This window comes from Sturnira hondurensis, unplaced genomic scaffold, assembly GCF_014824575.4.
Source record: "Sturnira hondurensis isolate 20B ecotype Veracruz unplaced genomic scaffold, ASM1482457v3 Scaffold0001120, whole genome shotgun sequence".
Taxonomy (NCBI): domain Eukaryota; kingdom Metazoa; phylum Chordata; class Mammalia; order Chiroptera; family Phyllostomidae; genus Sturnira; species Sturnira hondurensis.
In genome coordinates, this window is record NW_028073751.1 from 2,470,973 (window position 1) to 2,494,566 (window position 23,594).

At 35.9% G+C, this 23,594-nt stretch overlaps 1 protein-coding gene across 1 annotated transcript in view; it reads left to right on the forward strand.

Moving 5' to 3' along the window:
• UBE2D2 (ubiquitin conjugating enzyme E2 D2) overlaps nt 1-23,594 on the forward strand; it is a 55,226-nt gene that overhangs the window by 26,098 nt on the left and 5,534 nt on the right. The window contains exons 2-5 of the mRNA XM_037061669.1: nt 14,127-14,190; nt 21,256-21,287; nt 21,367-21,444; nt 21,529-21,634. Coding sequence (XP_036917564.1) covers nt 14,127-14,190; nt 21,256-21,287; nt 21,367-21,444; nt 21,529-21,634 — 280 coding nt within the window. The remainder of the gene's footprint in view (nt 1-14,126; nt 14,191-21,255; nt 21,288-21,366; nt 21,445-21,528; nt 21,635-23,594) is intronic.

Consider the following 23,594-nt stretch of genomic DNA (forward strand, 5'->3'; position numbering starts at 1 on the left):
ACCTTGTTTTACCCAGCCTGGCACCTTGTTTTACCCAGTGGCAGCGCTGAGCTCCTTGCCCCTAGTTAAGGAGTAGTTACATTTATACAGTCCTAAAATTACATTCAGCCCTTCGAAGTCAAGCACAAGGCTGATGTGGCCTCTAGTGAAAATGAGTTTACATCCTTGGTCTATAGGAAGACTGATGTAAGTGTGGGAAGATTCATCATTCTGAACTCCCTAGGTTAGTGTTAGAGAACTTGTGACACAGAAGCTGACTGTGTTTTGGAAGAGTGAAGTCCATGAGAGGAATTACTTCTAAGTTTCAAGGATTTACAGTTATAGTTTAACAGTTTTCATATATTTCAAAACATGTGCTACTTACTAAAAACAGTATGTGCGATTTTTTAGGGGGTAGAGGTACAGTTTTATGGGGTACAGTGGGAAATAGGATGTTATTTTTACCTCTTTTTGAGGTCCCCATTGTCTTGCCACCATAAATAGCACAGAAGCACAAGAAGATAATATTAAAACTCAATTTATTTCCTCATTTTCATGAGGTACATGGCAATTAATGTTATAGAGGAGTGTGACAGTGACTGTTGATAAAATAAGTTCTTCAGGTTTCTAGTTCTTACAGTTGACCCTTGAGCAACACAGATTTGAACCGGGGCGGGGGGGGGGGTCCACTTATATGTGGATTTTTTCTAGTAACTACATAAAGAACTGTAAATGAGGAAATTGGGAAATATGGAAAACCATATTTCCTTGCATTTTTTAAAGATTTTATTTATTTATTTTTAGACAGGAAGGGGAGAGAGGAGGAAGAGAGGGAGAGAAACATCAATGTATGGTTGCCTCTCGTGTGTCCCCTGCTGGGAACTGGCCTGCAACCCAGGCATGTGCCCTGACTGGGAATTGAACCTGCAATCTTCTGGTTTGCAGGCCAGCGCCCAATCTATTGAGCCACACCAGCCAGGGCTCCTTACAGTTTTCTTAATAACATTTGTCTTTTCGCTAGCTGTCTTTATTATAAAGAATACAGTATAGAATATATACAACACATAAAATATGTGTTATCAACTGTTTATGTTATAGGTAATGTTTCCAGTCAGCAGTAGACTATTAGTAGTTAAGGTTTGGGGAGTCAGAAATTATACTAATTCCTGTGTTGCCCAAGGGTCAACTGTAGTTAACTAAGGAATCAGCTAGTGTAAAGATGCTGGTTGCCCAGGTGGTTGTTCACATGTCAGAAAGAGAGCTCTTTTCCTAGAGTTGCAGTATTTTCTCAGGAGCTTACTTAGTGAGTGGTAGAATTTTTTAGCATAGGTGCTTCATCATCTGTTAGCACATAGACTCTCTACAATTATCTGGCTTTCTGCCACCCCCACTTGGACATAGAATGTTGAAGAACATTGACTGAAAGGAAAAGGAATTTTATCTGTTCATTCAGGCATATGAGTGCATCTTACATTACTAGTTCTAGTCTCTGGGAAGTGCGGTAGAGAATATGATACACTTTGTCTCTCACTCAAGGAATTGATAATTAAGCATTTAAGCGGGGGAGGTGAGGGCATACAAAAGTTAACTTCTGATAGTTGAGGACAAAAAATTGAACATGAAATAGTGCTATGCAATATCATATATGATACTAGATTTGTGTATTAAGTACAGTAGCTGCTTGGAGAAAGAAGGATGTCCCTGGGGAATAAAAAATATTGTTTTCATCCTTAAAAAGTAGTATGTAAACACTAATTTTTTTTTAATTGGAAGTATTTATGTTGTGTTTTAGAACCATAACTGTGCTATGCTGTGGCTGGTGTGGCTCAGTGGATTGAATGCTGGCCTGTGAACTGAGGGTTACCAGTTTGGTTCCCAGTCAGAGCACATGCCTAGGTTTTGGGCCAGGTCCCTGGCTGGGGGCATGTGATAGACAATTTATTGATGTTTCTCTCCCTGTCTTTCTTTTATATGTGTGTGTAAGATATACATCTTTTATATATCTATGTGTGTATGTGCACGCACACACACATGCACACATGCGCATGCACACCCGTATGTGCATGCATCAGTGTACCTATGTATACATGTGTGTGTGGACACCTACATGCGTGTACGCATATGCACACGTGTGCTCATATATGTGTAGGTACTCTCATATGTGTATATATGCATATAGGTATGCATGTATTTTAAAGCCATAACTGTGGTGTTGTGAAGATAGATAAAAAACAACCTGGGCTGCAGCCTTTTAATAACCTCAGGTTCGTAATTGGATTAATTAGATGCATTGTCAGAATTTCATGTTGGTTTCTTCTTTGTGAAACTTAAAATGTGCCAAGCTAATTTGAATGTCTTATAATTCAACTGTAATTTATTTTATAGAAAAATCTCGTAAATCAGAACTCATTAATTTTTACTTAAAACTATTTCCTATCGTTGACTTTTTCCCACTTGCCAAATATTGACATACCTCATTATTCTCTGGCTTACTGAGCCCCGTCTTTATTAAAGTGTAAACCTGGTTGTATAATTAAGGTCATTAGGAGTCTAGAGAAAGGATTTTTTTAAGACTTTATAATTCTTTGAATTCCTGTTTTACCTTAGGTTAATCAGGATCTCCTCTGCTGTACAGAATTTTAGATCATACTTATTTCATAAACAAGCTTGACTTTCTGGATTGTATAAGCTTTCAGGGCACATGCCTGGGTTGCAGGCCAGGTCCCCAGTTGAGGGTGTTCAAGAGGCAACCACACATTGATGTTTCTCCCTCTCTTTCTCCCTCCCTTCCCCTCTCTCTAAAAATAAATAAATAAAATCTTGAAAAGGCCTAAAGGAACCACTGCTCATGTGATGCAGATGGCAGAAAGATTGGATGGGAGGCCTGCTTTGACAACTGTGTTGATTTTCTCCAGTAGAATTTCCACAGAAATGAAGATAAAATGCTTTCTTTCCTTTTGCTCGTTGGAAGCAATGTTCATTTCTGTGAGTCTGGGATATTATGAAAAAGGAGGAAGGATGTCCCTGCATTAATGATCTTAGAATAGCTGTAAACTCAAGTACAGAGACAAATTAAGCCCAAAAGATGCAGGGCATTTAGTCTTCGGGTATGATAATCACTTATGTAATAAATCTAAGCTGTACTTGCCTAATCTCAGCACACCACTGAAATGAGTCAAAAATAAAAGCACTGGGTTTATAATAGTCACAAAGTGAATAATGATCTTAGCCACTGAAGAAGTATGAAGTATTGGTCATGATTTGGCAATGAATGTGATGGGGCTTTTCTGAGAAGTAGGGATAGTTTGATGGATAAACTTATGGGATCAAGAATCACAAGAAACAAATTGTCTTCTTTCTGCTCAACCAAATGAGTCTGTACTGCTTTCTTCCAAAACATTGTTTCTCTTCTCATCTCCATTTTTTAAAAAGATTTTATTTACTTATTTTTAGAAAGAGGGGAAGGGAGGGGGGGGGAGAGAAACATCAATGTGTGGTTGCCTCTTATACTACCCCTACTGAGGACCTCACCCACAACCCATGCCAGGTGCCCTGACTAGGAATCGAACTGGTGGTCCTTTGGTTCACAGACCAGCATTCAATCCTCTGAGCCACACCAGCCGGGGCTTTTTTCTTTTCTTTTCTTTTTAACCCTCATCCAAGGATATGTTTTTCATTGATTTTCAGACAGCGAGAGAAACATCATTTGATTAGGGGTTGAACCCCCAACCTAGGTGGGTATCCTAACCAGGAATTGAGTCTGCATATTTTTGGTGTACAGACAAGACAGTGCTCCAACCAACTGAGCCACCAAGCCAGGGCTCATCTCGATTTCTTTACTCATGCTGTCCCAGACCCTTGAAATGCCCCTGCTTAAAACCTGTGCCTGTTGAAACCCTACTCAGGCTTCATTGTCCACTTAAGTGCCATCTCTTTCATAAGTCATTTCTAGCCTGAAGTTACTTCTTTTGGGCCTTTGTGTCTCAGGGCACTTAGATATTTCTTTGCACTCATATTATTAGTAAGCTTATCTTTTCCATCTGGCTAGATTGTAAACTGGAGAAAAAAATGTATGTGTGTATATGTATATCTTATTAATGTTAATAGTAATGTAAAATAAGTGAAAAGGTATGTGCTCATAAGAAAACTGTTCTTCCCCTATTTTTCTAGAAAAACTGTTTCAAGCCAGAGACAAGAGACACATCAACTATATATTTGATCACTACTGGAAGCTATTAACATTGTCATATTAATAGCATTTGTAAGGATTTCAGGAACTTGACAAAAGTAATTTTTAAAACATACTACCCTGACTGGTGTGGCTCAGTAGATCAAGCACTGGCCTGCAAACTGAAATGTCACCGGTTCAATTCCCAGTCGGGGAACATGCCTGGGTTGTAGGCCAGGTCCCCATTTGGGGGGGTGCAGGAGGAAGCTGATCAATGTTACTTTCTCACATTGATGTTTTTCTTACTCTTTTTCCCACTCCCTTATAAATAATAAAATCTTTTTAAAAATCCCTCTCTGTATTCTGCTTTGGAAAGGGAATTTATATTGTATTAACCATTTCTGAAAAGCTACTCACATGTGTTTTCCCTTCCACATTCTTTTAAAACACTTTTAATACATTATGAATGTATTTAATATCACTAACCTTTATATTTAAAAACAAATAAGTTGCTAAGTTTTATGTATGTGTATTTTACCACTATAAAATTTTTTTTAAAAATCACTTTGAATTAATTTATTGTCTAGATGGGGGAGATAATAGATAATAAGAAATAACTATAGAATTTCAGCCATGTTGTGAAGATTTCTCTGTGTCATGTTTGAAAGAGTTTTATTGTAAAATAGTAACATTTCTTTGTTTAGGATTAAAAGTTTTTTCTTGTTTCTTTCAGACTTATTTCTGACTTTCCTATAGACCTTAGGCCTTTTGTGAGAATAAAATTTTAGATTAGGAAGGTGGTGTACGAAGACTGGACCAAGGGAAAAAGCAAATCCTGGTTCCGAGTCCAAACAATAATATTTTCTTTATATTTGACTTCTTCATAACCTTGAATAGTCTTACAAGGATGTGGATTATTATATTTCTCAAGCTTACTTGACCCCTAAACCTGTACCCAAACTATGCTGTGTAAGTGTCTGTTTTAGTTTTACTTGTTTTACAGGTGTGAAAACTATGATCTGGAGAAGTTGAATGACTTGCTTAAAGTTACCTAAGAGTAAAATAATGTGAAACATCAAAGGATATTAAGACTTAGAAAACCTTAGAAGGAATATGTTATAACCATGTAATAAGAATAATATGATGAAGAAGCAGCAGAAGCAGAAAGAAGAGGAGAAAGAGGAAAAGGAGAGGAAGAAAAAGGCTACAAAAGCATGTAAATGATATTCACAATCCATGTATTTCAGACCCTATGTGGAAATGCTTACCAAACACTATGGGAGATGAGACTTAGAGAAGCTAACAACTCACTGCATGGCACACAGTGAGAAAGTCAGAGGGTGGCAGAAGCAGAAACAGACCTCATCGGTACTGACGTTGTCATTTGACATTTCAGTATTGGTTTCTGTACACGTAATTGAAAAGAGTCATACATTTAGAAAACTAAAGATTTCATCATGTTTTCACTTTATTTTTTGTATTGAATGTCTGTGATTTAATTCCTACCATGAGATACAGCATGAAGAGGTTAGGGTAAAATGTGTGTTTTAGAGTCAGACCATTATCTTAGGTGTAAAAATCAGCACAGTTGTTTACTTATCAGTGAAGTTTTTGAATTCCTTGAATCTCAGTTTCTTCATCCATTAAAAAAATAAACCTTCAGAGATCTTTTTTGTGTGGAAAAAAAAAGACTTAGAAAACCTGAATTCTGCCTATTATCCCCTACTGATAGCAGCAAGAACATGAACAGATTATAGAATAACCATTAAAATTCCCATGGAAACTTATTGTCATGAATATACTTACAGATCAGATGGTTAGTTTTCATTATTTGCAACCTAAAGATCTCCATGCAGTTTTTTGGTAGAACCAGCTATTAAAGTGTGAAGGACATCTAGAGTGATTATAAACTTAGAAAATAGCCATCCACTTGTACATTTAAAAGAAAATTCCACTTTAATAATGGAAGTATCTCAGTTCAATAAATAGCAAATAAGTTATGTGAAACATTAACTATAGTGTTGGTGAGAAAATTATAACTAAATGGGTTCCCCTCAAGCACCAACACATTTTCTGGTGATACCCAGGAAACATATTCCAGATTTCTATAGTATTAGAAGATGATGAAAGTCGTCTCAGACATTTAATGATTGTTGGCAAGAAATGTGCTGTGGATCTGGGCTTGAAGGAGGGTTATTAAATGGTATGAATAAAGGTTCAGATGGGCATTGTCTTGTTATCTCCATGTTTTTGGAGGTTGGCACGTAAATTGGCCTCCTGGTTAAGCATTCCCTTCTATGCAATGATCAGGTTTGTAAGTGCCAGTGTACTCAGTCGTTTATTTATTTTTACCTGTGTGGATGGATTGAGGAAATAATTCTAAAAACCCATACTTAATAAATAAAAGGCATTGTTGCATGGTTTAAAAGAAGTAGGGGGGCAGTATAGTTTTAGTTAAATTGAAGTGTTTACCTAGAACTTAAATATACAAGAATAAATGAAAATTTTTGTTAAAACATTGTAATAGTGGAAAATGCACGAAGTACATTAAATGTCCATCAACCAAAGAAAGGATCTATTGTGGTTTAGACATTGAGTAGCAAAATAAAACAGTAATGAAAAGGAATAACCCAGATCTACTTGTGTATCTTCATGGAAAATATCTCAGTAGGTTGAGGGAGGAGCAAAGTATAGAAGAATACATGCCATATACCACTTTCAAAATAAAAGTTAAAAAAAATCATAAGACTATATTGTTTATGAATATAGGAAGGAATAAAAGAATGTAAGGGAATGATATACACTAAATTTGGGGTAATTATTACTTAAGGAAAGATAAACAGGGGACTCCTTAAAGATCCAAAGTTAATATAATAGTGTTAAGATTTTGCAAAGCTGGGTGGTAAATTTTGTGGTGGGTGTATTCTACACTTTTGATTGACTTGAAATTTTTGGAGTATAGACTAACCTTGAATAAGGTTACCTTATTCTGCTTATACTCAGAATACTGAGTATTCTGTTTACACTTAGTTCAGGGAAGGATTAATATTGATACATGTTTCCATTAATTTGTCTTTATAATAGAAGGCAGCATTACTAAGAAAGAAATAGCAAATATGTGAGAGTGCCGGCCCCGGCTGGCATAGCTCAGTGGATTGAGTGCAGGCCTGCAAACCAACTGCAGTTCGATTCCCAGTCAGGGCACATGCCTGGGTTGCAGGCCATGTCCCAGTGGGGGACGCACGAGAGGCAACCATACGTTGATATTTCTCTCCCTTTCCTTCCCCTACCCTCTAAAGATAAATAAACAAAAAAAATCTTAAAAAAATATGTGAGAGTGCCAAGATATTAAGTCTGTCAGTGCCAGGTAGTTTGATATTTCCAAATATTATACTATTTCTTTCAAATTCATTATGATAACTATGAATTACTAGTAGTTCCCAAATTTTAAACATTTATCATTTTAAATACTCTAGCAATTTTTTTCATATTTTAGCTTCAGGTACTGTAAGGACACATAAGCGAGCAGTAAATATTAAGTTAATATTTGTTGCAACTGACAGAATTGGGGCCGGGAGATTGCAATAGTGTGATAGTGTTAGACTGCTTCCCTATCCTTGTATCATGGAAATGTGGAATATGTCTTTACTTTTCTAAGTCTCACCCCTTTGTTGAAATCGTCATCTGTACTACCATTTTACCCTTCACAACTACTTTTCCCTTCCGGTCTTGCTGTAGTGAGTTTTCTGTCATTGTCTTTTGTCTCTGATGTTTAATTTGTTAAACATAATGGTTATTAAGATTTAGTATACATAATGATTTCCTGAGGGGCTTGTTAAATAAAATACACATTGTTAGGCTAAACTCTACAGTTTCTGATTAAGTCAGTCAGGTTGGAGCCTGAGAATTTGCATTTCTAATGTTTTCTTGTGACACCGATGCTGCTGTGCCAGGACCTCATTTTTGAGAACTACCAGTGGTCTAGCTGTTCTTTCTTTACAGTTCAACCTTCTTAAAGTAGGTTTAGCTTAATTTCCTGGGCAACGTAAAGGTTCTCAGACATTCTAACTTGTACACTGCTAGTATTTTAGATCCAGACTAGAGAAACATGATCTAATAGAACATTGTATAATATTAGAGAACACCACATCCTTACTCTGCTAATTACTGATATCTTCCTTGGGTTAGATACTTTGGTCTCAGTGATTTCTTCTGACTTTGAAATTACAATTCTCTGAGTAATAATCTGCTTAAATCTCATATTCTGAGATTTGTTATCACCACCAAAGGTGTAAATACTTATATAGCAATATCCAGGAATATTAAAACTTTAGAGCCATTTTTCTGTGAAATTAACTATAACTTCATCTTCTTATCTTGTTTCTTTTCAGTTTATGCAATAGGGTAAAGACAGATCTCTATTCCATGCCATCTATATTTTGTTTTGTGATTGTTAAGATGGGGAAAGAGGGTTATTTAAAAATAGCTAATAAAAGTATTACTTTTTACCAGCTAATAACTTGAGTACTTAGGGATACAGTGGAAGGAAAATCGGTATACCCTTTGTAGGACACCCTCCCCTCAAAGAATCAGGAAGTCTTTTTTCTTTTTGCAGTAATGCTGTAATACAGAAGCATGTAAGGTTTTTGGAGCTGTTAGTGTTCTTCCAAGGACATTTTTTCATTTCTTTGAGAGAGGGAAAGAGAGAGAAACATTGATAGGTCACCTCTACTACATGTCTTGACTGGGGACAGAGTCTGCAATCCAGAAATGTGCCCTGACTGGGAATCAAACGAGACCTTTCACTTTGGGCGGTGATGCCCAACAGACTGAGCTACATAGGTTAGTGCAGTAGTGGTTCATTTTAAATACAGGCTGATCCTTTGGAAAATAGGTGTTCTTAAGGAATAATAATGTAAGGCATTGTTATTATCCCTGCATATCTCTTTACTGGAAGTCATATTCCTGAGCCAGAAAGATAGTAGTAGGAAACATATAAAAAAGTTCATAGAGCCCTAGCTGGTGTGGCTCAGTGGATTGAGCATTGGTGTGTGAACTGAAAGGTCGCTGGTTCGATTCCCAGTTAGGGCACATCCCTGGGTTGCTGGCCAGATCCCCAGTTGGGGGTGTGCAGGTGGCAGCCAGGTACTGTTCCTCTCACCCATCTGTGTTTCTCTTCCTCTCTTTGTTTCTTCCTTCCTCCCCCTCTCTAAAAATAAATGAATAAAGTCTAAAAGTAAAAAGCTCATAGAAAATTCAAAGTAATAGGTATAAGGTTTGGTAGCCAAACTAAGGTGAGTTACTTTGCTCTCATACTTTGAACTAAGATGAGAAACAGGAAAGTTACAGAGAAAGTTTATAACCTTAATTTTTAAAAATATTCTGTATAAGCCCTGGCTGTGTAGCTCAGTGGATTGAGCACGGGCCTGCGAACCAGAGGATCGCGGTGTGATTCCCAGTCAGGGCACATGCCTGGGTTGCAGGCCAATTCCCGGCAGGGGACACACTGGTACATTGTGTGTCCTCGGCAGAGGCAACCATACATTGATATTTCTCTCCCTCTCTCCCTCCCTTCCCCTCTAAAGATAAATAAATAAAATATTAAAAATATATATATTCTATATACCTACCTAGAAACAAGGAGAGTTTACGGCATCAAGGCAAAAATATTTTTAAAGATTTTACTTATTTATTTTTAGAGGGGAAGGGAAGGAGAAAGAGAAGGAGAGAGAAACATCAGTGTGTGGTTGCCTCTCACACACTCCATACTGGGCACCCGGCCCACAACCCAGGCATGTGCCCTGACCAGGCGTTGAACTGGCAACCCTTTGGTTTACAGTCCTGCACTCAATCTACTGAACTACATCAGCCAGGGTGGAAAATTTGTAAATTGAGAACCATTCAGTATAATCCGTAATTTGCTCCCCAAATAAGTTTCACTTTATTTTATTTTTATTTTTTTAGATTTCAAAGAAAGAATATAATATCTTTTTAGAAATTGAGGATTCTTGCCTTGGCTGGTATGGCTTAGTGGATTTAGTGATCTGTGAACCAGAAGGTCGCTGGTGTGATTTCCAGTTAGGGCACATACCTGGGTTGCTGGCCAGGTTTCCTAGATGGGGGGTATGTGAGACGCAACCTACCAGTGAATCTCTCACACATTGATATTTCTCTCCCTACCCCTCTCTCTAAAAAGTAAATAAAATGTGTGTTTTTTTTTAATGGAGGATTCTCTACCTTAATTGTCCCTCTTTTCTGAATTTAGTTATATATATATACTTTATTTCTCTTGCTCTTTCTATGGAAAAGTTTTTAAATAAATAGAACAGTTCTTTGATTTTGTATTTTATAGTCCCTAATCTCAATTCTAGTAATTTTTATAGAGTAAAAAATTAGATAAATTAATATATAGATATAAAGCCAATTGATAAAAGCAACTGTTAAACAAAAAACAACTGTTAAAGTGCTGATACGTTTTTTTCTGCCCAGGTGATCTGGCTAGGTCAGTGTCTTTATTAAAATTTAAGATTCAGCCTCACTTTTCATCTTGATGCCGAGACATCAAATTTTGTGTTTATTCTGTGTTTTTAGTATTTCTATTATCCTATAGATGGTTACTACTTTTAATAGGTATTTTATTTTAATCCAAATTTATAGCCAAGAACTGGTATTTGTTTTTCAAAAAGGAGGTAAATAGACTTGTTATAGAATTTAGAAGATATTGGGGGTGTAGTGGGGGTGTGGGGGGAGAATTTAGAAGGTATAGCCCTGGCTGGTATGACTCAGTGGATTGAATGCCGGCCTACAAACCAAATGGTCTCTGGTTCAATTCTCAGGGCACATGCCTGGGTTGTGGCCCTGGTCCTCAGTTAGGCGTGTGTGAAAGGCAACTATACATTGATCTTCCTCTCCCTCCTTTCTTCCTTCTTTCCCCTCTCTCTAAAAATAAAATGAATAAAATTGTTAAAAGAATTTTAAAAATTTGCCCTGGCTGGTGTAGTCAGTGGACTGTGTGTTGGCTGCAAACCAAATGGTCACTGGTTCAGTTCCCAGTCAGGGCACACTGGGTTCTGGGCCAGGTCCCCAGTCAGGGTTGTGTGAGAGGCAACCACACAATGATACTTCTCTTGCTCTCTTTCTCTTTCCCTTCACCTCTCTCTAAAAATAAATAAATAAATTCTTTTGAAAAATATATAAACAACTTTGAAATATATAATATACAATAAAATTCAATAATCATAAGTATCAGTTTGAGTTTTGATAAATATATACACAGTTGTGCAATCTCTACCAAAGTCACGATATAGAACATTTCTATCACCCCTCACATTTTTTAAAAAATAGTTGTTTTGGTTTTTTTTTAAGACTATTTATTTATCTTTAGAGGGGAAGGGAAGGAGAAAAGGAGAGAAACATCAATGTATGGCTGCCTCTCGTGAGTCCCCTGCTGGGAACTGGCCTGCAACTCAGGCATTGCCCTGACTGGGAATCAAACCGGGATCGTGTGGTTCGCAGGCCCGCGCTCAATCCACTGAACTACACCAGCCATGGCCCCTCACATTTTTTATTATGTTCTTTTGTAGTCAGTCCCATTCCTCCAATTCCCTCCCTCCTCTGCAGTTTACCATTGATGTTTTCTGTCAATATAAGTTTGCCTTTTCTAGAGTATCGTTATTAGTAAAATCATATAGAACATAATCTTTTTTCCTCCCAGAATGTAATCTTTATGTCTGATTTCTTTATTTGGTATTATGCTTGTGAGATTAATCCATATTCATGCCTTGAACCAAGAAGTGTTGAATGAGTATGTTAAATGTCTATTAGCCTAAGTTTGGGTTAGATTTTTAAAATTAATTATATCATACTGACTCATGAAATGGACTCATGGATCTTATATTCAGCTTAAGCAAATTTACTCTCATTGTTAAACCTTGATGTCATTCAGCATGGAAAAGGGTGACTTAGTTTGAATCATGCTTTTTAAAAAAGAAATGGTTTTATTTATTTATTTTTAGGGAGAGGAGAGAGAGAGAGAGAAACATTAATGTATGAGAGAAACATTGATCACATGCCCTGACATTGGGTTTGGCCTACAACCCAGGCATGTGATGTGCCCTGACTGGGATCGAACCAGCGATCTCCTCTTTTGCAGGCTGGTGCTCAACCAGTGAGCCACACCAGTCAGGGCACCATGACTTAACTTGAAAGAGGCAAGATGTTAGGGAAAAATCACAAGTAAAATTTCATTTAATGAACATGTCAAAACTTCAGCATAGCTTGTTTAATTCAGATCATATTTCAGTAGTAATCCATTGCTATATTAGTCAAAAGAAATAGATAACTGCCCTGGCTGTTGTGGCTCATTGGATTGAGTTCTGGCCTGTGAATCAGAGTCAGCAGTTCGATTCCCAGTCAGGGCACATGCCTGGGTTGCAGGGCAGGTCCCCATTAGAGGGCATGCGAGAGACAACCGCACACTGATCTTTCTCTCCCTTTCTCTCCCTTCCTTCCCCTCTGTCTAAAATAAATAAATAAATAAATAAATTTAAAGAGGAATAGATAGCGTTTGCATTTTAGATCAAGCAAGCGTGATTAGTTGCACTGAACTAAATTAAAGCATTTTGGGAATGGGCGTTGTGTATAGGTAATTTTTTTCTTGAGATGAGCAAGGAATCTCTGTTGTAGAGAGGTACAAAATCCAAAAATTGAAATAGTAGAGAAAGTAAATATGTTAAATCTTTATCTCAGTTTCAGCACTTTAAAAAGGCAAACTTTATTTCTGTACTTTTATGTTTTGTCCTCCAAGCTTACAGATAGGATAAAACAGAATAATTTAATGTACCAAAATGATTAGTTGAATAAGTTAACTAAGAGGAAAAGACTTAGCCCTGGCTGGTGTAGCTCAGTGGATTGAGCACAAGCCTGCGAACTAGAGAATCGCAGTTCGATTCCCAGTCAGGGCACATACCTGGGTTGCAGGCCAGTTCCCTGCAGACCATTTCCCAGCAGGGGATGCACAAAAGGCAACCATACATTGATATTTCTCTCCCTCTCTCCTTCCCCACTAAAGATAAATAAATAAAATCTTTAAAAAAAAATAAAAGAAAAAGACTTAGAGTTATTATGGTACTGCAAATTAAAAAGTATATATTTGGAATATTAAAACCCTATCTTTATCAACTCAATAAGATTCTAAGTAGTTTTTATTATACTTTAAAAATAATAGGCTTTACCGTTTTAGTTGTAAAAGAAAATCTAAAACTAGTCCTTCCCCAGAGCTTGATTTTTATTTCAAATGCCAAGTTAAGGGGAGAGGGAATATAATATGATTTCCTGTCTTGGGTTTTTCAGACATCCCCACCCAGGAGCAAATCTCAGGTTTGTGGGCTGTTACATTAAAATAGCTAAGCAGCTAGTGTCTGGTTGTAGGACATTAGTACAGGTAGACCCACTTCTGATCATAAAACTTTATGATGAGTTTTATTACTTCAGCCAGCCTTTTTAATGGTTTTGTTTTTTAGTTTTTTTCTACTACCTTTGGAATCCTGGTGGTAGATATCATCTGAAAACATGTCAACATTTTGTTAGATGATCCTGTATAATTTAGAATGTTTATGACTTCGAGAGGTTGTCTTGAGTGTAACCTAATTGTTTTGAGGTACAAAAACTGGCCATGAATCTTTTGTTAAAAACTAATAAATGCAGTTTTTACTTTAAAACAGTTTTCGTGGCGCTTTAGTACATAATTCTGTTTACCTTTCTTATATTTACTTATTAAACTAAGCAAAAATGGTCCACTATTTAAAACATATATTTGTGTTCAAGAATCTAAAATACTTTAACCTATCCTTCTCTGAGTGTGAAGGAGTACTTCTGAAAAAGCTGTACTGGTGAGACAGAATATTGGTAACAGTGAAATTGTATTAATGGGTAAAGTTAGATTTATGTTGAATACATTTCTTCTTTCTCCTCTCTTAAGGAATTGAATGACCTGGCACGGGACCCCCCCGCACAGTGTTCAGCAGGTCCTGTTGGAGATGACAGTAAGTATTTAAAAGGAGTAATGAAGTTAAAAAGTGTGACAATCTGCCTCCGGGGAACTATGGAAATGAATAAATACTCCTAAGATTGTTTTGCTGTAGGACAGAGGCAGTGTTTACCCTATTGTCCGTGAAAGGTGTAGTTCCCTGTGTATCCCATCATCTTCTGTCTTGCTCATTATATTTTGAACCTCTTTGCCAGACATTGTGCAATTATTCTGGCCCCTTCCTACCTATCGTTCACCCAGTCTGGGAACTTGGGGGTAGAATATTTGAACTTTTACCTACAACTAGGTATCATTAAGTAAGGTAATAGTAAGGACGGTCATGCATGTGTTTGTGCCTGTCTATCTACTGGCTCATAACTTATGATGAAGACAGGTATGATTTGCTTATTTTTTAATGTCCAATTTATCTGTTTAATCCTGTCTAAAGTAATTTATTAAATCTTAACTCACATGTTGGATAATTTCCTTTTGTTCTGCTTTGTTTCAACATAGCTTTTAGCCCCTTATACCATTTTTCTAGATTTTTAAAAAGGGAAGATATTTTAATAAAACTGATTTTTTTACACAAAACTAATTTTAAAAATGTAACATTTAGCAAATAGAAAAAATGAGCATACTTGGAAACCTTTGTATAAAAGAAGTATATAGGTTAAGACAAGTAAAGATGAGGTTATATTAGCTTGTATTTAAAATTATGTTTTCCTGATATTTCTTAAGAATAGTGTTTTGAGTTTGCTAAACACTTAGGAATCAAAGCAAGGGCCTGTTATAAGGATTGGTTTACAGATAAAACAGATTGTATAAATTATAAGACTTAAGTACATGTGATGAGAAATTCCATTTACATTATTACATTCAGACCTGTCCAGTATGAGTAACTATACTATTTGATGCCAACTAGGCCAGGCCAAATACTTAAACAACACTGTCTCTTTAAAGCTTTGCAATAACAATTATTTTAGGTGAGTTAGAGTAGAAGTTGTAAACTATTTTAGAGGAAAATACAGTGAGAAACTTATGGAAGTTCCCAAAGTGGACTCATATTCAAGTTTTGTCATTCCACAGTATTATATAGTGTACCTGTGTTCCTATACGCTTTGAATTGAGAAAGTGGTTTTATTTCAAGCAGATTTCTTAAAGTTGAGAGTAGCTAATATTAAGTGTTTGAAGTCTGAGGATTAGATTTCATTTTTGAAGTTCTCTTCAGTGTGCTAAAGTAATTTGCCTTTGCTTCTATAATTAATACTATCACATTTCTTTCTCAGACAGAAAAGTTGTTACTCTAGAGAGTTCAATGAAACTCCCCCAAAGTATAAGCAATAAAATAAAAATAGACAAATTAGAATCCATCAGAATTTAAAATCCAGGTGCTGCAAATGATACTTTTAAGCAAAAAGACATGTAGAATGGGAGAAAAATTGCAGGTTGTAATTTCTGATAAGGAATATTTACCCAAAGTGTATTTATAGAAATGACAAATGAACAGTATAAACAACCCCATTTTAAAATGGGCAAAGAATGAATGGATATTTCTCCAAAGAAGATAAACAAATGACTAATAAGCACATGGAAGAATGCTCAACATCATTAGTCATTAGAGAAATGCAAGTCAGAATCATATAGCGCTTCCACTTTGCATCCACTACAATGGCTAGAATCAAAGTGTTAAATAATACCAAGTATTGATGAACATGTGGAGAAATTGGAACCCTCATATTTCCTGATAAGAACACAAAATAGTACAACCAGTTTGGAAAACAGTCTGACAGGTCCTCAAAAAGTTAAACATATGACCCAGTGAGTTTACTTCATAGGTGAAATGAAAGGATATGTCCACACAAAAACTTTTGCATGAATGTTCATAGAAACCTTATTTATAATAGCCAAAAAATGTAAATAACCCAAATACCCAACAACTGGTGGAGGGATAAATAAAATGTGGTGTGTGCACACGATGGAATATTATTTGGCAGTAAAAAGAATAAAGTACTGATAGATACTACAACATGGGTGAGCCTTAAAAATATGCTGAGTGAGAGAAATCATACAAAAGGCCACATAATATTTTATTTCATTACCTGAAATATCTAGAATAGACAAATTCATAGAGACAGAACATAGATAATGGTTGCATAGGACTGAAGATTTGGAGGGGAATGGGGAATGACTACTAATGGATATAGAGTTTCTTTTGAGGATGATGAAAATGTTCTAAAATTATTGTGATCGTTGTACAACTCTGAGTGTACTAAACACCGTTAAACTGCACAGTTTCACTGGATGAATTGTATGGTGTGTGGTTTCTCTCTCAGGAAAGCTGTTTAAAAAATAATAACCTCTTCCTGAACTCCCAGCCTTCCTATTCAATTTTGAATGTCTTGCGTCACATAATACTAGACTGTCAACAGTACCTGTCTTCTACAAGAGAGTAAAGAAAATCTCCTGGGGGATAAAATAACTTTCTTAACATTTGGTCATCTAGATCGTGTTTGCTGATGTTACAGTTAAATTTTTTGTGGGTGTGTGAGAACATTTGAGGATGAATTACTGTTAAAAAGCCTTAAGTCTTCCTGATGAACCACATAAAGAAAAAACAAAGTGTAATTAGATAACTAAATGTACTTTCATCATCTTTTGTCATAAGGAGGCAGAATTTAATCCTAGGAAGAGAGAAACTTGGCCAAAGTGAAATTTTTTGAGCCAAGCTCCTGTTGACTACCCTAAATCTAAATTTCTCAGCACCATGTTACTAATATTTAGTGTAAGAATAAAGTAGTCTTGCCCTGGCTATTATGGCTCAGTGGATTGAGCACAGGCTGCAATCCAGAGGCTCACTGGTCCGATTCCCAGTCAGGGCACTTGTCTGGGTTGCAGGGCAGGTCCCCAGTGGGGGCCACGTGAGAGGCAACCACACATTGCTGTTTCTCACTCTCTCTCTTCCTCCCTCCCTTCCCCTCTCTAAAAAAAAAAAAAGAAGAAAGTAGTCTTTATTTTATATTTAAAATAATATATACTTAATAATACATTTCATAATAAAAGGCTTTGTTTTTAAATATTCAGATTTTAAAGTACCATTACATTTTTTCCCCTCTTTCTGCAAAGATCTGGTAAGCAGGAAAAACTGTATTTTCTGAAAAGAAGTAAGCTGAAGATTTATTGGTCATATAATCTAATTCGTTTTCTCTTTTGAACACTTTATGAATGTAACTCCACAGATCTCACTTGAATTCAAATGTAAATCTCTTGAGATTTAGTCTCAGACTATAACAAATAATCTTACTATCCTTTTTAGCCTTGAGGCTTCACCCTTGAGGATACTGAAGAGTAATCATTGAGATGTAAACTTCACATTTAAACTCTCATAAGAGAGAGTATAGCTTTCAGATGTGTGATTTGATTTAACAACAGCAAACTAAAGTGGTGGTGGGATTTTTTTTTTTTGTTTTTAGACTATCAAAACTTTAAATTCAGTACCATAAAATTTTATTTTGAGCAGCCTGAGATTGATCCTTAAATGGAAGGTGTTTGAAAGTTTTTATATGAGATGTTGCAGTATTTTATGTTTATGTCCAAATATTTCACCCAGAAACTATTTCTGGAGTTCCTTCTACTTGGAACCTGTAGTGATTCTTGAACTGTTTACAAAATCATTGTAATTTGAGGCAGGTTAGATATTATATTCTCTCACTCCCTTTTCCCTTTTTTATACTATACTTCCACTTAGGAGAGCTAGGAGTCTAGGAGAGTTTTAGAGGCACACTTAATTCAATGATTCCAATAGATACACGTATTTTTAACCAGTGTGGCAGAATACTCAATTAAGATTTAAATGGTAGAGCCCTTGCTGGCGTAGCTCAGTGGATTGAGTGTGGGCCTGCGAACCACATGATCGCGGTTCGATTCCCAGTCAGGGCACATGCCTGGGTTGCAGGCCAGTTCCTAGCAGGGGACTCACGAGAGGCAACCGTACATTGATATTTCTCTCCTCCTCTTCCTCTCTAAATACGAATAAATAAAATCTGAAAAAAAAGATTTAAATGGTAGATCTTCAAATTCAGTTCATCTTAATGTGTTTTTAGTTTGTTTTTCCCTGCCTTTTGTGGATTCTACGTTATTTCAACAGGGATAAATATCATTGATCTCAGTTGTTACATTAGTAGGTTTTTGTTCATTCTTTTCCCACCTATTGTAGAGATGTAGCCCCTGGGTATGTGTATTTTCTTTTTTCTGGAGACAGTAATTAAACCTTTGTTTATGAGGGTGAAGACAAATAGTTAATCATTAAATAAAGGTTAGCACTTCAATGTTAATAGGCTTTTATTTAGAGTTTTAAATGCCAACTGTTAATTTAGTTCTGTTGTTGAATATTAAACAGATAGGATTTATTAACTAAATAACATATGAAATAGCATGTTGAGGTTACTTGTGAAAGTTCTCAATATAAGAATCTTACTTAGATACACTAGAATGTATTCAACTTCCTGATGTGCCGAATATGAAAGAGATTGCAATGTTACTTGAAAATATTGATCATAAATGTTCTGGTTGTCAGCTTGCAAGACTTTCTGCTCCAAACTTCTTGGGGTTTCTGTGTTGTCGAAATTGTAGGGGATTTTAATCATAGACCATAAAATATGCTTTGTTTTCTGCAAAGGAGGAATGGGAAATCACTAAAAATAGTACTTTACCTTTAGGAAAAAATTTGTTCTAATTTAAATTTTGCTAGTAACCTCTTAAATCTGGTAGTATTTTTAACAAGAAAAGGGTTGATCTTGGAAAGACTCAGAAGAAAAAAGTAGGGCTTCTAAATAGGTAATGGAAAATATAACTTAATTTTTTAACATGTCTTGGTATTATCCAAGTGCTTTCTTATTCCTTTACTTTTTTGACTCTTGCAGTCTTGAGCAAGAATGCAGGTATATTATGGCCTCCCATTTATAGCCACAAATTTAAATAATATGAAAGGATTAAATGGGAGAACTAGACCTGTTTTTATTTTTATTGATTGATTTTTTAGAGACATTTATGAACTCATTTGTTGATTTTTCATATGTGCCCTTACCAGGTATTGAACATAGGATGATGCTCTACCCCACAAGTGGCAAACACAAGGCCGGCAGGCCGAATCCCGCCCAGCAGCTTGTTTCTACCTGGCAGCAGTGCCAAGCTCCTTGCCCTTAGTTAAAGAGTAGATATATTTATACAGTCCTAAAATTACATCCTAACGTTTGAAGGCAACCGCAAGGCTGACATGGCCCCAGGTGAAAATGGGTTTGACACCCCTGCACTAATTGAGCTTCCTGACCAAACATACAAGACATGTTTTAAAACAAGGTTCTTGGACCTGTAGTTTGGTCATCCTTTTGTCTAATATAGTTTTCAGCCTTGTTTTGGGGGTTGTTTATTCCAGATACCAGTATGCTTTGTTTACTCAAATTGTGTTTGTATTAAAAAACAGTGAGACTCATTTCTTTCAACAGGAATTAGTGGTCTTTTATAGGATCTTTGCAATCATTGTGGCTCAAAGTAACTTTCTCCTTAGCTACTTAATCCATTAAAAAGTTGATTGGCAAAAATTGGGTACTCTAAGAAGGGAGCCTCCACAATACCTATGAGCCTCAACAATACCTATCCTTTATTTTTAATTCCTAATGAACAGGCTGCTATTTGCTGGTTTGGACCTCAATGGGGAGCTAAACAGCCATGGGGACAGCTTCATATGCAATCCTTCTTTTTTTTTAAAGATTTAAAAAAATATTTTATTTATTCATTTTTAGAGAGAGGGGAAGAGAAGGAGAGAGAGAGGGAGAGAACTATCAATGTGTGGTTGCCTCTCGTGCATCCCCTGCTGGGAACTGGCCTGCTGCAACCCAGGCATGTGCCCTGACTGGGAATCGAACTGGTGATTCTTTGGTTCACAGGCCCGTGCTCAATCCACTGAGCTACACCAGCCAGGGCATATGCAATCCTCCTTTCATCAGAAAGATTTGGACTGATGTTCTAGTGAATTTTCATATGGCTTCTTATTCACATTGCCTCCTGACAAAAGTTACCTGGTTTGGGTTTTTAGCATATAATCTCATTGACAAGTTTCCTTAGTTTGCCAAGATCCTAGTATGAATGTTAAGTGCTGAGTAGCTTGCTTGTAAGAAAACTCTGGCTTTTTGGTCTCCGTATTGTACTTAGTTATACTACCTTTGAAATGGAACAAGCATCATTTTTTGCAGTTTGAAGAGATTTCCTTATTAAACAACTTTATAATTTATTTGGATAATCCTTAAAGCTTGTAATCAAGCTTCCAGCTTTCAGCTAATGTTTTCTTAATTGAGGAACCAGTATTTCTAAAGACCCACACAGGAGAGAGCTCTTAGAAATTTTTTCTCATTGTAAAAACCGCCCTGGCTGGTGTAGCTCAATGGATTGAGTGCAGGCCTGCGAACCACATGATCGCGGTTTGATTCCTAGTCAGGGCACATGCCTGGGTTGCAGGCCAGTTCCCAGTGAGGGACACATGAGAGGCAACCACACATTGATATTTCTCTCCCTCTCTCCTTCCCTTCCCCTCTCTCTGAAAATAAATAAAAATATTTTTTAAAAAATTAAAAAAATATAAAAACCATTTTTTCCTAATTTGAGTATTACCTACTTGGACTTCACATTTCTGCTCTATGCTAGTATTATAAAAGGAATAAGTTATATATAATTGTGTTGGGGAAATGACGTAACACATCAATGAGGTGAATTTTTTGGTTCTTTTTTACTCTTTGAGGTGAGGAAATACCTGTTTTAAAGTGGAACTTTGACACTTGTCAAGAATTCTGTCTCCCTGTCCTGAATTTTCATGCTTTAGTCCAAATACTTTTTCACTGAGCATCTTCTCAGTGTTTCAGTCCATGCTAGTCATTTTTCTCTTCAGACTCAAACTTAATTAGATTTCTCACCCTACCAGGATTCATCATATTGCTTGTAAATGAACTGGTATTGGATAGGGAATGATACATTGTTATGATGTAGGTGCAGTGTGAATATTGCTTCATGGTAATGTTTTTTTCTTTTTCAGTGTTCCATTGGCAGGCTACAATAATGGGGCCAGTAAGTACTCAGATTTATTTCAAAATAAATAGTTTATGTAATTCACTCATTTTAATCCCATTTTTCTTGTTATTAACAGAACGACAGTCCCTATCAGGGTGGAGTATTTTTCTTGACAATTCATTTCCCAACAGATTACCCCTTCAAACCACCTAAGGTAATTGAAATATGTTGGTTGTTTTTAATGTGCTTTCTATGATACTAATAAACCAGTTTACAAAAAAATATTTTTTTTCTATAGGTTGCATTTACAACAAGAATTTATCATCCAAATATTAACAGTAACGGCAGCATTTGTCTTGATATTCTACGGTCACAGTGGTCTCCAGCACTAACTATTTCAAAAGGTAATGGAATGGGTATCAATATCAAAGATAAAGCAATGTTTTATCTTTGTTTTAGCAGCTATGTTTTAGAAGTCTTCTTAAGGTTATTTTTGAAAAGATTACTTATATTCTTTTTTTGAGGAGGTAACAGTCTCCCTTATTCTTGAATAGATCTTGAGACCACTGGAGAGAGTTGGATGTTCAAGCACATGTATTGCTTTGTGTTGTGATTATGTCCATTTTCTATTCAGGTATAGGTTGGAAAATAAATTTTTGAGTGTCTTAACAGTCTTCGGCATATGGTTATATGCATGTGTGTTTGCTTGAAAATGTGTAGAGAAAGTTAGTTGCTAATTTTGTGATGAAAGATCCAGTTCTTCTAAATAAGACCTAATTACACGAGTAATTTCCTTCAAAAATTACAGGGCCAACCATAGGGGAAGAAATAAATCATTTGTAGCGCATGCATGTAGAATATTGATCCTTACAAATATTGTGGAAAGTGGAAGAATACTGTGTTTGAAAAAAGCAGGGGTGGGGGGAAATGGAGACAACTGTACTTGAACAACAATTTTTTTAAAAATTTTAAAAAGTAAAATAAAAAGCTCCAAAACAAAAGAAAAAAGATAAAATTAGAGTACATTGTAACTCTAGTTATACATAAAAGTATGTTAAATAACTAAAAAGAAATAGTTTGGCTATTTGGGTGGTGAAATTTGGTGAGTGAGAATATTTTTCTTACATTTTATCATTCCTTTAAAGTGTACATATAGACAGGAGGCAGTATAGTTTCATGCTAAAGAGCATAGATTCTGGTTCTAACTACCTATATTCAGATTTCAGCTTTACCTCTTTACTGAATGAGATTTAAGACAAATTAGCTTCTGTTCCTCTTTTTTTAATCTGTAGAATAGGGATAATAATAATTATTTCATTGTTGTTATGAAGCTAAAACGAAAATGCACAGTTAACTGGTTGCTTGTAGACACTCAAATAACTGGGATAAAGATACTGAAAAGTGTTGTATGTTTGTCCTGTTGTAACTATTGTAAGATTTATATACTCTGACATTAATTTTTTAAAGGAAATAAGAACTCTGGGGCATTAAATTAAAATTTCTGGGATCCTAGGCAAAAATAAAAACAAAAAACCAGAGGACCACCTTTTTAAAAATTGTGACTGAAATAGTTTCAGATAAGTGGCCCCTTTTCTTTTTGTAGGTCCCACTGATTCACAGGCAACTTGTGGAAGTGTTCGTATACTTCTGGTGGTTTCCTGGCCTGCTCGTTCTTCCTTCACAAAATAGCAGTTAGCAGTAGAAATAAATCTAGTAAAGTAATGAGACCAAGAGAGGTGGAATATTTTGGAGGGTGGAGAGGCCAGGGGGATCAGCAGGTCCAGATTGCTGAAATTGTTACCACAGATTTTTTTTCCCTCTGCTTCTGTGCCTAGTATTGCTTTTTTGGTTATTCTAAATTATAAGTGCTGTTAGTTTGATGTCTCTCTATTTGTGTAACTGTCTATTAAAATAATTGAGGTGCCATTTTATTGGGTTTGTTTATATAAGAGTATCTAGGTTTAATGTTTTAACGAGTCTTCTTTGGTAAATTGAATATATGGGCAAGCAGTTCTGTGAAAAGCCTGAATTCTGTGTGTAATATTAATTATTCCTTTAACATATTCTATTTTCAAGGGCAATAATTTTAACTCTAAAATTCCCTTCACTTTGAGTATATATTTTATATAGCTAAATATACAGAAAATTTAAGTAGTAAAGCCTAACTAACAGAAAGACAAATGTGCCGTAAAGCCCCTTGGTTGTATTTTTAGAATTGAAAATGTCTGTGGGTTATATGACACTAATGAAAATGAAGAGTCTCTGCAGGTTGTAGAAATAGGAGCTACTCTATACTACACCTAAAAGAAGGTGTAGTACATTATAAGCCCAAATGAATTTCCTACAAATTCAAGGAACTAAATA